The 16996-nt window shown below is 38.9% G+C and overlaps 1 protein-coding gene across 1 annotated transcript in view; it reads right to left on the bottom strand.

Annotated features, from left to right (window-relative positions):
• Window positions 1-16996, bottom strand: part of Abcc2 (ATP binding cassette subfamily C member 2) — a 74937-nt gene that overhangs the window by 54358 nt on the left and 3583 nt on the right. Inside the window, exon 2 of the mRNA XM_059253748.1 lies at window positions 4092-4265. Within this exon, the coding sequence (XP_059109731.1) occupies window positions 4092-4265 (174 nt within the window). The remainder of the gene's footprint in view (window positions 1-4091; window positions 4266-16996) is intronic.

Below are 16996 nucleotides of genomic sequence, written 5' to 3' on the forward strand. Positions count from 1 at the left end.
GGCTTTTTAAGAAAAGATATATTTAGAAATTAAGAAAAATTCTTAACAATTGCTGAATATTAAAATAAAGATTCTTAGGACAACTGGAAGAAATCATTGAAAAAAATCTCCTAGTATATAGAGGAAAAGAGAAAAAAGTATTAGAGAGAGAGAGAGAGAGAGAGAGAGAGAGAGAGAGAGAGAGAGAGAGAGAGAGAGAAATTGGGGAGGAAAACCCATCAGAGAATTCAACATCTATCTAAAAGAAACTCTGAAGACACAGAATTTCCAAGTTGGAAGAAAGGAAGTAAAAGAGTAACACAAAAATTTCTCATTGGTAAGAAAGCTACGAGTCTTTAGGTTGAATGACACACTGAACAGGTAAAGATGTATGAAGTCAGATTCATGAGATTTCAAACTATAAAGAATAAAAAGTATCTAGCGAGGACCACAGGAATAAGAATTGTTAGTAATACAAGATTCTAAGGGAAAATATAGCAAACTCTTCAGAGCTGAACAAAAATGTGGAGCTAGAATTTCCTAAGCATATGAGCACCTTAGAGACGCAAAGATTTAGAGATTTACGGCTGGCCTTTCTAAAAGCCTCATTTGACAATGTTCTCCTGTAGAGGGATCTAAGAAATTTGAGAGCACGAATCATCTAATGTTTTCCAAAAGTGCATCAGGAGGTAGAATTTAAATTTAAGTATGAAGGTAACAAGTAGAAGAAATACTTTGGGAAAAAAATTCAAAATAAAAAGACCAGAAATGTGAGAAGAAACAGAACAGGACAGAACTGGAAGACTTGACTGAACCTTGGTGTTCAGCCTGTATGTGTGTGTGTGTGTGTGTGTGTGTGTGTGTATGTGTGTGTGTGTGTGTGTTGCACGCCCATGGGAGGATAGCAGCTCTGCCAGTTACTTCTTTCTCCCCAGCCCCTGCCACAGCACCATGTCCAATTTCTGGGCAGAAGTGCATCATTTATTACTTGATAGATGAAAAATATACATGTAAATACATCACTGGCAGATACAGATATAACCATCAAAATCATTATAACTGAGGCCTCTACAGAACAGGACTTCAAAGTAGGAGGATGAAGAAGAAATTTTTGCTTTTTATTTGTATATTTTCATCTCTTGAAAAAAAAAAGAATAGGGCTGGAGAGATGGCTCAGCGGTTAAGAGCACTGGCTCACTGATGGAAGCAGATGCAGAGATCCACAGCCAAACACCAGGCTGAGCTCCGGGAGTCCACTCGAAGAGAGAGAAGAGGGATGCTATGAGCAAGGGGCATCAAGATCATGATGGGGAAACCTACAGAGACAACCAAACCAAGCTAGTGGGAACTCATGAACTTTAGACCAACAACTGTGGAGCCTCTACGGGACTGGACTGGGCCCTCTGCATAAGCGAGACAGTTGTGTAGCTTGATCTGCTTAAAAGGCCCCTGGCAGTAGGATCAGGATCCATCCCTGGTGCATGAGCTGACTTTTTGGGGCCCGTTACCTATGGTGGGACACCTCACAGAGCCTTGAGGCAGGGGGAGGGGCTTGGACATGCCTCTACTGAGTGTATCAGATTCTGTTGACTCCCCATGGGAGGCCTTACCTTACTGTAGGAGGGAATGGGGAGTGGGGTGGGTTGGAGCAGGGAAGGCTGGCGGGGCGGGAGGAGGGAAGAGGGGGATCTGTGATAGGTATGTAAAATGAATAAAAAAAATTTTTAATTAGAACAAAAAAGAGCACTGACTGCTCTTCCAGAGGACCCGGGTTTAATTCCCAGCACTTACAACTGTCTGTAACTCCCAGGATCCAATACCTCACACAGACATACATGCAGGCAAAACACCAATGTATACAAAATAAAAATAAATTTAAAAAAACATTAAAAGATAGATGATAATATATGGCAGCATTAATCTGGAAGGTATCAGAGTGATATATTATCAATGTATTTAATTTTCTTGCTGTTTTTCTGGAGTTCCCACACTTCCTACATTAACCACATATTCCGTCTTATCATTAGAAACATGCACACACTTCAGTTTGCAACAGGAAAACACATGGTGGTTTAATGATTCACTAAATACCTAATTTTTTGGATCCTGATCTCTGATTTGTCAGAATTCAGACAAGGACAGACTTTAAAACTTTCTAAAACTCAACTTCCTTTTTTGTTATTGTCTATTTTTGAGCTTATAATTTAATTACAATGTTTCTCCCTTCCCTTTCTTCCCTCCAAACTCTCCCATCTACCCTTCTCAATTCTTCTTCAAAGTCAAGGCCTCTTTTTTCATTAATTACTTTTGTGTGCATTTATATTCCTAAATATAACCTGTTGAGTCCATATAATATTACTTGTATGTATGTAAGATGCAACTTTCTATAAAGCAATATATCTCATTGGAATTAAAGAAGAGAATATTATTCACTCATATTTAATACGGCTCCCAAGGCAAGATCCACTTTTTCTTGGGGCTTTATGAATGACGAGGCACTCCAGCTAAGTCTACCAATTACTAAGGATGTCACTTCTACTGCTTCATGAACAGACGAACATCTCATTTCAATTTCGACACTGTCAGGGATTACATCCCCCCCCCAATTCCTGTCTATTATGAATTAGCCATTATTACTAGATTTTTTTTTTCCTGTTTACTTAGCTAAACCCTCCCACCCTGGAATAACTCCATTCTCTTATCTTGGTCTTGCTTACTGGAACTTTTCAGGACAAGTTGGGCAATGTTTTAGCTTATACTTCTGTAATTATCCCCATATCTTACTGGTTTAAACCCATTTGTTTTTGCTGTACCTCTGGATCCGACTCAGCATTTCCACAGCTATTACTATTTGTTTTAAAACTCAGTTTGTTCTTCACTGAAGTGAATCTTTAAACAAACCAACCCGGGGAGTCAGCTGGTCTCATGTTGCTCAAGCGGACTGACTAAGTCCAGATGAGATAGCACCAGGCAGATTGACTAAGTCCAGATGAGATAGCACCAGGCAGACTGACTAAGTCCAGATGAGATAGCACCACACTAGTGACCAGCTAGAGCAGTACCAACTCAGGGAGTCAAAGAACAAAAGAGTCCAAAGGTGGGGAGAAGAGTGGCTGAGAAGAAAAGCAAGTTGAAGTCGGAAGGGAGATTTTCACAGAAAATGTGAATTTTTACTTTAGGATGAGAGGAGGAACCAATTCCGACATTTTTAAGAAGTTAAAGCTATGCTTGCCACCCTTGGAATAGGGACCAAAACCAGAATACAAATTTTAAACGGGTCTCCAGAGACTGGATTAAGATGGGTAGACTAGGAGAGTGTGTGTTGTTCTTCTCTGTAGAGATGTGCACTTTCAAGTTAAACAGAATGTTTAAACAGAGTATGAATCCAACTTTCTTCGCCTTTAAGCCCCAGGCTCCAATAGGCCACAGGCATAGAAGTTCGCTAAACAAGGGAGTCTAATTCGCTTTTCTAAAATCCTCTTTGAAAATGAGGACAGACAGAAGAAGAAAGAGAAAAGAAGCAGTCAAAGAAGGAGCTGGTAGATTTTACAGGAAACTTCACAGCATCGCAAGACCCCTCACTGAGTTGGCTGCTGGAGCAGGCTGAGCTCTCCTTCTCTCCTTCCTCCTGGGATCTCTGCTGGAGCCTATGTTCTTCCCGTTACTCCCTGCCCTGACTCGTCACCATGCACACTAACCCTCTTTTTTCCATCCTGCGTGGTCATCCTGACTGGGGAACTACTTGAGAAAAATGTAAAAACCCATTTCAGATCGAAGTTTTGGGAAATAAGTGATTGTTAGATTGGTGCAAAAGATACATTATATAGTTCATCTGCATCTCATGGTAGGTGCCAACTGAATTACAGCCCCCTGATTTATCAGAGCATCTTAAAAGTGGGTGACCCATTGTTCACGTCTCAAATGCCTGGAAGGTGAGGCATGGGCAGGACGACAGCATGGTTCTGCTTGAGACAGTATTTATTACCCAGCAAACTGTTTAGAGACTGGACAAAGACACTAACAACCTCCCCCCCCACCCCCGACACACACACTCAAAATGCCTCACCTCAACACCAAGGAAATAGAGTTTGAAAATAGTGGAGCTACTGTACCTGCTTAGCAAGGTAGAATTTAGTTAGAGATGACCTCTTGGTTCTCGATCTGTAGACACTGAAAAGCTGCCAAGGAGCCAAGAGCCAAAGAAAGCCCAGGGGAATCCACACGAGGACAGTTTGTTCAAAACAAAGTGGCAGGTCTGCATCTGGTCTGTCCAGTAATGAGGAATTCTGGGGGACCGAAAGGGAAAAACTGTTAAACACATATTCATACTTTTTAAAAGATGTCCATTCTCCCAGCGTTCTCCACATGCTTCCTAACAACTGGAATTCAACTCCATGTCTACAGCAAGCTTTACCTTTTAACTACCTGTATTTTTGTGCTCATCATTTAATATAATATATTACATTAATACAAAGTCACCATTTAATAACATTTAGGGCCTTTTCTGGCAATCCCACCTCTAAAAACATACCTTCATGCAGTTTTAAGTGATTTCTACACTGACTAATCCGTGTAAAACTCGTTAAAATATTTAGCTAATTATAGGAAGAAGAAAGACTATTCCTCTATCCAAAGGGGAGAATAGTTTCCCAGGTGTAAGAGCATGTCACTTGGTGGCAGATAATCTAACCTGCAGGTAGCAGACAGACAGGATATGTAGTTGTACTATGACATAGACTATTATGGCTGAGAAGACTTCTATCAAAGCCAAGGGGACCCGGTACATTTTGGTGCAGGAGTGACAATGCACTCTTGGACAGAAAGCATGTTTTTTACTTTGCATGTAATAAATGAAAGAGTCTTTGGGGATGGAGTTGGGTCGAGGTCCCTGTATTGGAATCAGGAGAAGGTATAGATTTCTCTTTTTCCATAAATTCTTTCAAACGGTTTTGTAGCTCTCTTGGTACTGATGCTTTAAAGGACAGGTTAAAGTGCCTGCCAAGATGATTTGTTGACTGATTCTCAGAGGGGGTTCTCAAGAGATGGTTTGCTACCTTCTGATAGTCTTCATGTGCTGGCCATGGAGACCTGGCGGCTCAAGTTCTTCCTAACATACTCAGGACTGTCTGCAATATCATTCCGCTCCTCTCATCACTATGGAAGGTCCCCAAACTCTAGAATTCTGAAAACTCACCTAACGTATTTGAACATGGTGTAAAGGGTTTGCAGGCAACACTTAGTTAGAATCTCACTCTTCATCCACCAAGCCATTTGGCAATGTGCTCTGTCCTGAAAGTCCCAGCTCTCCATGGCTCTACAATGTGCTATTCTTATTTAACCCTCCCCCCTCCCAAACACCGGCCCTTCTCCAGTGCTCCTTCCTTCTCTAAAGGCAGTGCTACATACACACTTCTAATAGTTAGAAAATTATCCCGGGCCAGGGATGGTGGCACACACCTTTAAGCCCAGCACTCCAGAGGCAGGTGGATTCTCTGTGAGTTCAAGGCCAACCTGGTCTACATAGAGCACTCCAGGCCAGCCAGAGCTACATAGAGAGACCTTGTCTCAAAAAAGACAAATAAAAGTTATTTCAGTGCTCATAATGCCCAAATTTATGATTCTGGCCTGAATTCAGAGTCTATACCCTCAGCTGACAGCACCCTTAGAACACATAATTATCATCCCAATCAACATCAATACATTCCAAAAGGGCTCAGACATGCGCCTTCTCCTTTTCCTCCTACCCTACAACAAAAATGGAAATATAACAGTTTCATTCCTAGGACTGAACATACTGCATTTTCACCATTTCTGATAGAAGGTGCTTCTGAAGCTAGACAGTTCAAGAAAATCACCTGCAAACAACAGCTGAAGAGTAAACTGTAATATCTTTCCCAGATGGTTCAATCATGTGGAGAAATTAGGATTTTTTTTCTTAAACTAAACTTTAGGCCAAATACACTTCTAAATTTACTGATTCATACTGATGGCCATGAGTTTGAGAAGAAGAAACGTGAGAGAGAATAAATGTAATTTCTCACCCAAAAAGTAGAGTTGCAGTACTCCTCCATAATGACTTCCAGAGCACTTCTGTAATGAAGACTTTTCTATGATTGTGTTGTTTCTTCTTTACTCTTTCCTCAAGGAAAGCAGATGTTAAGGGGCAATGAGCTTTTTCTGTTCTCATGTCCTAATTAAAGGCAGGGCTCCTGACCTTTCATCCTAACCACTTAATAGTTAACTTTGCTGAAAGTCTGCTGATGTCATCCCAGTGGATAAACATGTGGCTGGGATCCACAGGTACATCACCAGGTACAGGGAGGCTTACCGGTTCCCCAAAGCCCCTGGAGTGTGGCCATATACAGAAGGAACTGATCAAAGGTGTTAGTGCAGCTGGCAAGTCAGGAGCCCAGTATGCTTTTCTTCTCCTGAGTTTATGCTATTGTTTTTTTGGCTCTTTTGGGGGGCCCACCACCCAGCTCCCTCCTCACACACGGAGGCTTATTGTTACTTATGAATGCCTGGCCTTAGCTTGGCTTGATTTCTAGCCATCTTTCCTTATGTTAAATTATCCCATCTATCTTTTGCCTCTGGGCTTTCCCAGTTTTCCTAAATTCTGTAACTCTTACTCTTACTCCCTGGCTTGCTGTGTAGCTGGGTGGCTGGCCCCTGGAGTCATCCTCCTCCTCTGGCTCCTTGATCTTAGATCTCCAATCCCTTTTCCCAGAGTTCTCCTTCTGTTTATTCTCTCTGCCTGCCAACCCCACCTATCCTTTCTCCTGCCTTGCTATTGGCCATCTCTTTATTAGACCATCAGGCACAGTAACACAGTTTCCCAGAGTTAAACAAATGCAATTTGAACAAAAGTAACACCCCTTAAAATATTCTACTACAAGTTTAGTTACTTACAAAAACATCAACAGAGGGACAGACATCTCTACACATGGAGCTTCACTTCTGTTTGAACTGTTAAGAATTCACAGAAATTTTAAATATGCATTCTTCTGAATGTTCAAATAAGAACATATAATAAACATAAAATATGGCTTAAATAATTAACTTATTTGAGAAGGTCAATATATATAAAAGAGCAAAAAGCATTGTGAAACAAGAAATATAATTTAGGCAATAAAATATTAATCTTAGCTGATAGGATTATAGGTAGTTTTTCTTTTCTATTTGTTTGTATTTTTCCATAATTATTAAGTATTATTTGTATGATAACAAAATTTATCAACATGACCAGTTCTAAGTATGTACTTCAACAGTGCTAAGTGGACTCATTGTTAACCAATTTCTAGAACTTTTTTTTTTTTTTTTTTTTTTTGGTTTTTCGAGGCAGGGTTTCTCTGTGTAGCTTTGTGCCTTTCCTGGGACTCACTTGGTAGCTCAGGCTGGCCTTGAACTCACAGAGATCCGCCTGCCTCTGCCTCCCGAGTGCTGGGATTAAAGGCGTGCGCCACCACCGCCCGGCCAATTTCTAGAACTTTTTACCTTGCAAAACTGAAATTCTATGCCAACTCTGTATTGTCCTCTCTCCATGTAAAGCACATGCTGTTTTGATGATAATAAAAACAAGTTAATATATTCCTTAATATATCTTGGTTTTTGTTTTGTTTTGGGGATAAGGTCTCACCGTGTAGCCTTGGCTGACCTGAAACTCACTTTGTAGCCCAGGCTGGCCTAGAACTCACAGAGATCTGCCTGCCTCTGCCTCCTGAGTACCACCACACCTACCTTATATTCTTGTTTATTGAAGTAAGACATTATAAATGAGTTCTGCTATTCAACTTCAGAACTATGTTTGCACTTGTGTTGATAACAAAAATAGTTCTACACAGTCCTCTAAAGTATGGTGTTTACCTTGTCAGCAGGTATGTCTTGGTATTCTTGATTTAGGATGTTCTATATTAAAATGACATCTTTGAATATAGTAAATGTTTTCAAAACAAAATGTCTAAAATTTTAGAAGACATTTAGCATATATCATTTTCATTTTCTTCTAGTGAAATACAACACAAAAATGGAAATACATTTTTTTTCTAAACTGAGGGCTTTGCTACATTTGACATAGTCCTGAGCAGGAAACAACAGTGGTAATCAACAGAAGCAGTTAAGCTCTGCAGACATTGTGATATCCAACAAGGACCCAAGTGGGTATCCAGAGACTGAAGTGAGAACAATAGCTACTAGACTTTAGAAGGTGCTGGTTTCTGATGAAAGGGATGGCACTTGGATAAAAAAAGCTGAGTAAGTCAAGAGATGCCTGAGTGGCTGTGATCAATTATGGCCACGAAATTTTCACAACTCTTCCAGCAAGAAGAAGAACTTGCATTCCCACTTTTTCAGTGACTGAGTTTGCTTTGATCAGGACAAGGTGGCGGGGAGGATGCTGGGTAAGTTATGAAGCCCAAGCCCAAGAGCTCACTAATTCTTTCACTTTCTCTTCATTTCTTCAGCTGTTATACTATGACAAAGACCTAACTAAAAAATTAGATACCCCGTGGAAAAGAGGTCAAATTGAGAGGGATTAGGTCATTCATACTCTGGCTGGGGTCCAAGACTGGCAATTTCCAAGAACTTGGGTTAACTTAAGTGTAAGAGCTAATTAGTTATAAGCCTGAGCAATAGGCCAAAGACTTTATAATTAATATAAGCCTTTGTGTGTCTATTTGGGACTGAACAGCTGCAGGACCAGGTGGGACAGAAACTCCATCTACAATCCACCTCTCAGTTGACTTTCCAGGCGGATGCTGACCCAGCGGTAATCCCAGGAAAGAGAACCAGAAGAATCACCCAATCGTAACACATAATTATGAAGAAAAGTGAATTGTTGTTTTAAACCACCAAATAATTAAACGGCTTTTCTGCATTGATATCTTATTATAGGTTTTTTTTTTTTTTAAAGTGCTGGTCATTGACCCTCTAGAGCATTTAAATGACCAGCAGGCATGTATCAAGAGCTCAGTAAGGCATTTGACAAAATATATCAAGACTTTTCTGAATAGTTTAAGATTGGATAACATGGATCTTTAGTTGAATGATTACATATTCAAAGAAATTAACAGAATGAAGTAACAGGTATTCTAGGAGGCTCTTAGAAGCTCTCGTCACCTGCATCGTTTTAAAACCTTTTGTAATTAGTATTATTGTTTGTGAGGGATGTGCACTGTGCATATGTGAGATGTGTGTTGTGTGTGTGAGTGTGGGCATATGTATGCCACTGCACACATATAGCAGAGGTCAGAGGACAACTTTTAGGCGTTCTGGGGCTCGAACTCAGGCCATGAGGCTTGTGTGGCACTTTTCCCCTCTGAGCCATCTTTCTAGCCCATCTTCGCTGTTTTCATCAATGGCTGGCAGGCATTAAGAGAACTTGCAGTTAATGGATATCTATAACATGTCATTACCATTACAATGTTCTTTTCTAGGATTTTTGGACAGTCTCTCTATGTAGCTAGAAATGGCCCCCTGCCTCAGCTTTCTAAGTGCTGACATAACAAGTATGCACCATCATGTCTGGCCATTATAGATTTCTTAAACAATAAATACATTTTTACATTAGGCACTCCTTTTTGTTTCATTTATTTCTTTCAACAATTCTAAAAGGTAGATATTTTTATTCTTGTTTTATCAATTAGGAATCTGGGATCCAGAAAGCTTAAGAGAATTATTCTGCATCCAACAAGTTACAAAGAATAATGTTTCGTATCTGCTGTGGATATTGCTCTGTATTCTGTAAATGTGTTGCTCTGATTGGTTAATAAATAAAATGCTGATTGGCCAGTAGCTAGGCAGGAAGTATAGGCATGATAAGCAGACAAGGAGAATTGTGGGAAGAGGAAGGCTGAGTCAGGGTAGACACCAGCCTGCTGTCCAGGGAGCAGCATGTAATGGCATACAGGTAGAGCCACGAAACATGTGGTGACATATAGATGAACAGAAATGGGCTGAGTTTAACTGTAAAAGCTAGTCAATACTTAGCCTGAGCTAATGGCCTAGCAGTTTAAATTAATATAAGCTTCTGAGTGATTATTTTATAAGTGGCTGTGGGGTCTGTGAGTCTGGGCAGGACCACAGAAAACTTCAGCTACACATATCTATGTGGCAGAAATACCAACAAGTCTTCCACTCCCAAATGAGGTAGGAGACACAAGAAAGGATATCTACTTTGAGAAGAAGTTTCAACTAAAAAATCTGTAAGTTTTCATGATTCAATGAATATAAAATTTACACAAAAGACAAAAATAGTTTGACAATTTCTTTTACCTAATGACAAACAGTAGGCTTTCTTTAAATTACAAACTCTCCTAGACCTTGAAGGTGTGGTCTAAGCCCAATATATGCAAAATTTTAGAAATGCTCCTAGTCTATCAGTAAGGCTTTTTATTTGCTTAGTGAATTTCCCCCTTTTAAGAGCTACCACTCATACTTAAAGTCTGTACTACAAAGGGCTGTAAGACATAATAAAGGATTCAGAAAGCTAGTCTTATGTAAGAAGATTTTCTTAATTTCTTTCCTTCTTTAATTGTAGAGATGCAACCTAGGACTTTATTCAGGCTAGGCCAGAGCTCTCTACCATCCAGCTATAACCCAAGCCACCAAATCTTATGTGTCTCCAAAAAAGCCTTTTAATAGCTCAGTGTGTGTACATAGAAAACATTTACAGCATGACGTTTCAGTCAACACAGTGATGTATACAGCAATAGTAGTCTCATAAGGTTCTATAGTCCATTGACAGAGCTATACTAATTTGTGTGACTTCTGCAGAATGCAATTTCTTTATGACACATTTTTCATCCTGTTTAGTGATGCACTACTATAACTAATCACACAGATATAATTAAGTGACAGGGAATGTTTAATCACAATGACTCAGGAGAAAAATGTACTATATTATTCATACTTAGCAAGCAAAGTCTGATTAATAAGTTATTAATTGAATAAGTTGGTAAAGAACTCTTTAAAAATTTACAGAAGTTCAATGACTAAGATAACTAAAAGAATTGTACACTTTGGTTAATGATTAGAGATATATTTAAGGAAGGTTTTCTTTCTTGTGTAATACTCAGACACCAAGAGTAAAATGGCAACAGTAAAAAGATTGTTTTTACCTTCATAGTTTAAAATTTACCATAGTAATCTTGTACCTAGATAAAAGTTAAAAATTTTGACTATCAAAAAAATGACTATGAAATAGCAAAATAATTCCTCCCATCAAAGGCAATATGGCTATTCTCATACTGCTTAAGTGACAATGATTTTTTTGTTGTTGTTTGTTTTAGAATATCCAGGAACCAAGGGCTAGGGTGTAGTTCAGTGGTAGAGCACCTATCTATGTGCAAGACACTGAGTTTTAAGTCCAGCACTTAAAACAACAAACAAATCCATGGATCAAAGAAAGATATACAAGTAATAATTAACATCACTTTAATATTTTACTGTGAAATCATTTTCCTTTCAGTTATGAAAACCTAGAATATAGTGAAATTCTTTCTAAGGGATAAACCTGCAGAGAACATATTTAAATAATAAATGAACTCATCACATTTAAAGCCCATCCCAAATAGGATAATTACTAAATGAAAGCTTATGTGGTCTTTAAGTTCATACTTTTAAAAATCATAAAAGTTGCTGGGCGGTGGTGGCGCACGCCTTTAATCCCAGAACTCGGGAGGCAGAGCCAGGAGAATCTCTGTGAGTTCGCGGCCAGCCTGGGCTACCAAGTGAGTTTCAGGAAAGGCGCAAAGCTACACAGAGAAACCCTGTCTCAAAAAAACAAACAAACAAAAAAATCATAAAAGTTGGTCCAGCAAGTGGACAGAGGTGCTCGCCACAAGAGCCTGGAAGCCCGAGTTCCTTCCCTGGAGCCCACAGGATGGTGAAAGGCGAGAACCAACTCCACAGTTGTCCTCTGATCTGTAGAGGCACACCCTGGCACACACACAAAATTAAAACAATAAAATTATAAACGTTATCAATGGCATAGAATCATATTCCTAGTAGATTCAAAGAGTATACTTTTGTTTAGAGATTGTGGGTTTTGGGGAGAGGGATTGTTGTGTGTTTGAGGTAAGGTCTTACTGCAAACCCAGGCTAGCTGGGGCTTCCAATCTTCAAGCTTCAGCTTCCTGTAAGGGCTGAGATTACAAGCAGCTTTTAACCTTTGACACACAAGTCAGAATGGAATGTCCTATACAGTGTTCTTTGGACAGCAAGATATCGATATAGAAAAGCAGCAATTTTTTTAGATCCTTCACACCATCCTATAAAATATTTTTGACAAATCACAACACAGCAGAAGCAGACAGACAAGCACGAAAAGATATTCAGGAGAAAGGAAGATGCTCTTCGGTGTTTTGAAAAAACAGAAGGTGATATAGGAAATGGGAAAACACAGTTTATCATTTTCCAAAAGGGAATTTCTAAAACAAATACTGATAAGAAATAGCCAGATGGAAAATTTATCTGACATAAATAATATACAGAGAGGGCACTTTAAGCTATAACCATGGAGAAACATATAAGTTTACTAGCTGTAAGTGCAAGTAAATTGTATGATTTTTCTTGAGAAAAGGTCTCACTATATTGCCAAGACTAGCCTTCAACTCCTGGGTCCAAGCAACTCTCCTGCCTGTTTCCAAAGTATATGGGAATACAGGCATGAGCCACTGCCTAGCAAGAAATTAATAGCCATTGCTTTCAGGAGAATTAGACAACTGAAGGGAATGGCATGATACTGCCTATAAGATTTGAATACTGTAGAATATTAGCTCCCCAAGTCATCATCAATGTGACCTGGTGAGTAAAATACTTGTTAGACAAAGTTAAACCCCAGCAAAAAGCACTACCTTGACATATGCCTATGAACTTGTTTAATCTCAAAGTATCAAATGCATTCTAGTAGGTGATGACTAGACTTATTATAGACAGTAATGCAAATTGACAACATAAAAATGGCCAAATTATGGGACTCAAGAAAATTTGCTAGACTAATATCTTTAAGCCTACTGCCAAGACTATAAAATACTTGTGTTTATATATGTAGAAAATCTAAAAAAAATCTGCAAGTACTTTTGTTAGTAGTTAGCTTTTATTTGTTTGAAGACACCTTTGAAGGTCTATCAATCAGTAATTTTAAGGAATTTGAAATGAGGCCTATATTTTATTTAAATACCTTAAAATTTATAATTTAATTTTTAAATCTTTTACTATGGAGGGAGCATCTAAAGAGCAGCAGGTACAGTGTGGGCATACAAATTCGGGCTAAAAAATGTTCTCAAAATCCTAACTTTGACGTGAAAGACAATTGTGCTGTGTCATCATTTCCTTAAGAGATTGTTTTCCCTGTGGCCTTTTTTTTTAGATTTTCTACATATATAAACACAAGTATTTTATAGTCTTGGCAGTAGGCTTAAAGATATTAGTCTAGCAAATTTTCTTGAGGCCAAAAGGACTACCTCCTCAGTATCTTGTGATTAGACCCTTGAGAATGAGTTACAAAATAAGCAAACATGATGATTTACGGTGTCCTATCTTCACAGAAACATGACTTCTGAGCAATCTTAGGGATAAAGCACATTCTCTGAAAAGAAGACTGAAACTCAGAGTGCCTTCAACAAACTCCATCGAACTTTTGAGGCCTTTGAACTCAAGTCAACCAAGAGACTTACCTTACTAGTAAGACTGCTATCTCTTGCAAATTATTGACACATTACATAGCTTTAGTTTTCTCAGCCCGTAGCAACAGCCAGACTGGGATCTGACTGTTTTTTTTTCCAGTGATTCAGGACCTCTTGCATAGGTTATGACTAAATCAAAATGGCTTGAATAATTGGTTTTATATAACTAAGTAACTAAAACCCTGAGAAATTACAGTTCACAGAATTAATTCCAGTGACTATTTTATACCCCTCTCTCTGATTTTAAGCTTCTTTCTAAAATGTATTTTTTATATGAGTGTTCTACTTGCATGTATGCCTGCACGACAGAAGAGGGCATTGGATCCCATTACAGATGGTTGTGAGCCACCATGTGGTTGCTGGGAATTGAACTCAGGACCTCTGGAAGGGCTGCCAGTGCTCTTAACCACTGAGCCATCTCTCCAGCGCCCAGCTTTACTCTTAAACAGCTGTAAGATGACTGCAGTATCTTCAGGACTCATCTCTAGATATAACATATATTAAGAGAAAGGACTGCTTTCAGAAGGGCTTCCAGAGGTAGAAGCAACTTTTCTGGCATGTTGAATGATACAAGTTCCTCCTTTAAAAGGCTCATCCTTGAATCTGTGGCTGAAGATGGCCTTCTCTAAGGCACTGATGCATCATGAAAAGGATTGAGCAAAGTTTTGTTCTAGTACAGACTCGAGGTAATACTGGAACAAACTCTATTCAGTTTCATATCAGAAAGGGTCTTAAAACAGTTTTTAAAACTACATAAAATATGACAGAAATACAAATGAAAAAAGAATGAACAGATTGAACAAGGGCCAAGTCACTTGTGCAACATTCACTCCTTCTGCTTCCATCTACACATATGCTGCAAATTTGACTCTGCTGTTCTCATCGGTCAATGAAGAGAGGGAAACTTAGTAATTTAGTCAAGCTTTGTTTGGTTTCCAGTAACAGAGATCCAAATCAAACTGGGATTTTTTTTTAATCTAATAAATCTAAATCTAATAGAAAAGTTGACGAACGGATCTGGATTTAGAGACAGGTCAAGAGGCTCAAACAATGTCTTCACAATATTTGTTTCTTCCAGTTTGATTCTGTGTGCTTTTCTCATTGGCTAGTAAAGATGGCCATAAATTTATGGCTATGAGACAAGAATAAGTCTCATAGTCACTAATTCTATGGGGCAAGGCATTGGGTGGTGGGGGTGGGTGATGGAATCTTTTTTGATAGTTCCAGAAAAGGATCTTTGGTAGGATTGTTTTTGTACTATGTTCCTATCTCTGGGCCAATAAATGTAGACAAACAAATGAGGAATTCTAACTGACTGGTTTGGGTCATGTGGTCTCTCCTATAGGCAAGGGAAATGAAGTTATATGGCTGACAATGTTACCAAAAAAAAAAAAATCATTATACAAGGGCAGCTTCAGAGACAAAAACATTCCAGATTTCATACAAATGTATTGCAGGATATTTGTTTACACTGCATGAAGATATGTCTATGTTTTACCTTGCCTGGCTAAGGCATCTGATTGGTTTAATAAAGAGCTGAACAGCCAATAGCTAGGCAGGAGAGAATAGGAGGAACTTTTGGGGTGAGAGGAACTCAGGTTTAGAATTTAGGCTCTTGGGAAATGCCAGAGAGACACTGATGAAGTCAGATGTACAGAGTGGAGGAGAGGTAAAGAGACATGTGGCAAAACATCAATCAATAGAAACTGGTTAAGTTGTAAGAGCTAGCTAGAAACAAGCCTAAGCTAAGGCCAAGCTTTCATAACTAATAATAGCCTCTGTGTAATTATTTGGAAGCTGGCAGTCCCAAGAGGAAGTCCAAAAGATCTACAACACAAATGAAATGTTGTATGTTATTGAATGTATTACATTTGCAGTTGTTATTTAAATATGGTCCCTGCCAGATTTGGTGATGTAGGCCTGTAGTCACTGTTACTTAGGTGACTTGGGATTGAAAGTTGCTATGTAGGCTGCTGTTGGGGCAAAAACAGGCATCAATGGATCCTACCTAGCTGTGAACCCTAGTTATTATACTAACTTGTCAGGCAAGAAGTACCACAGGCACAAAACTGGCACAGCTGTTAGAGCAGTAGTTAACGTCTCTGCTTTGATTTGAGGCCCAGTCTACAGGAGGGAATTCATGCCTGGCATTGTAAACTCAGTCAAAACAAAACAAGAACCAAACAAAATAAAACAAAACCAGCTGATGAGCTCTTAGGCTTTAAGAGGAAACTTAACTACTATTTAGCTAAAGTGACATGGCACCAAACTGACTTCTAACTATTTTATGTTTATACCCTTAGACCACTACGATGCCTGGCAATGAACTACACTGAGGCAGACTCACGGCTGCTCAAGGCATTGGGTATTAAGTGATGGCTGAGAACTCAGTCTGAAACAGGAAATTCATACCACCTTTTCTGAGCCTCAAGGAACATTACAGTAGAGAAAGCAGAAAGAATGTAAGATCTGGAAGATAAGAAGAAGGCCTATAAAATGCTACCTTCTGGGCCTCACACAGCTATTGCAATCATCTCACAGTAATTGAAGTTGCTTCTACTGGGCCTTCATAAAACTGGGCCTGTCATTAGTCAATCGTGGATAGAGGAAGTATTCACAGGACCATACTTCTAGTGAACAACTGGGGAAAGGCAATATCTTCTTCAGTTACACACCCACAAGTTGAGCCCACCAGGCTCCAATGGATAGTTTGAAACCTATGACCACATAGATATTCCTGGTTAAGCTCAGTGAGTCACAAGACAAAGCAAAGACAAGACTGTAAGTAAGATCTACAAAGAGGTGAAGGTTAAATGACTTGGGAAGGAGATGAGGAGAGGGGAGTAACCAGATACGTTATATACATGTATGAAGTTGTCAAAGAAGAAAATAAGTTATATATAAATATGTGAAAAACTATACAACACACACACAAAGCAGATGAACACTGGTGCGCATCTCAGTGATAAGAGTGCTTGCCTGGGATGAAAGCGGTTCTAGGCTCAACTATTTGTGATATTACCCAAGGTTAAATTTAATCATTCCAAGGGGAAGGATGGAGTGGATATTCTTTGTGTTTTAGCAAAAACATACTACTGAGAGATACAAATTAAGAGAACGAAAAACAGTGTTTTGCTTTCACTGGTGTTTTCACACGTATTATCTACTCCTTACTCCATTTCAGACAGATACTATCACTTTTGGTGTTTTAGATATGAAATGTTCTAGACCAATGCAATAAAAAAAAACGTTCCTCACATATTTCTTTTAAAAAATCAACTTTATTGAAATACACAATTCAATCACTTTGTGAGAAAATTATTTTTCAGCCTATT

The sequence above is a fragment of the Peromyscus eremicus genome, chromosome 1 (genome assembly GCF_949786415.1).
Source record: "Peromyscus eremicus chromosome 1, PerEre_H2_v1, whole genome shotgun sequence".
Classification (NCBI taxonomy): Eukaryota; Metazoa; Chordata; class Mammalia; order Rodentia; family Cricetidae; genus Peromyscus; species Peromyscus eremicus.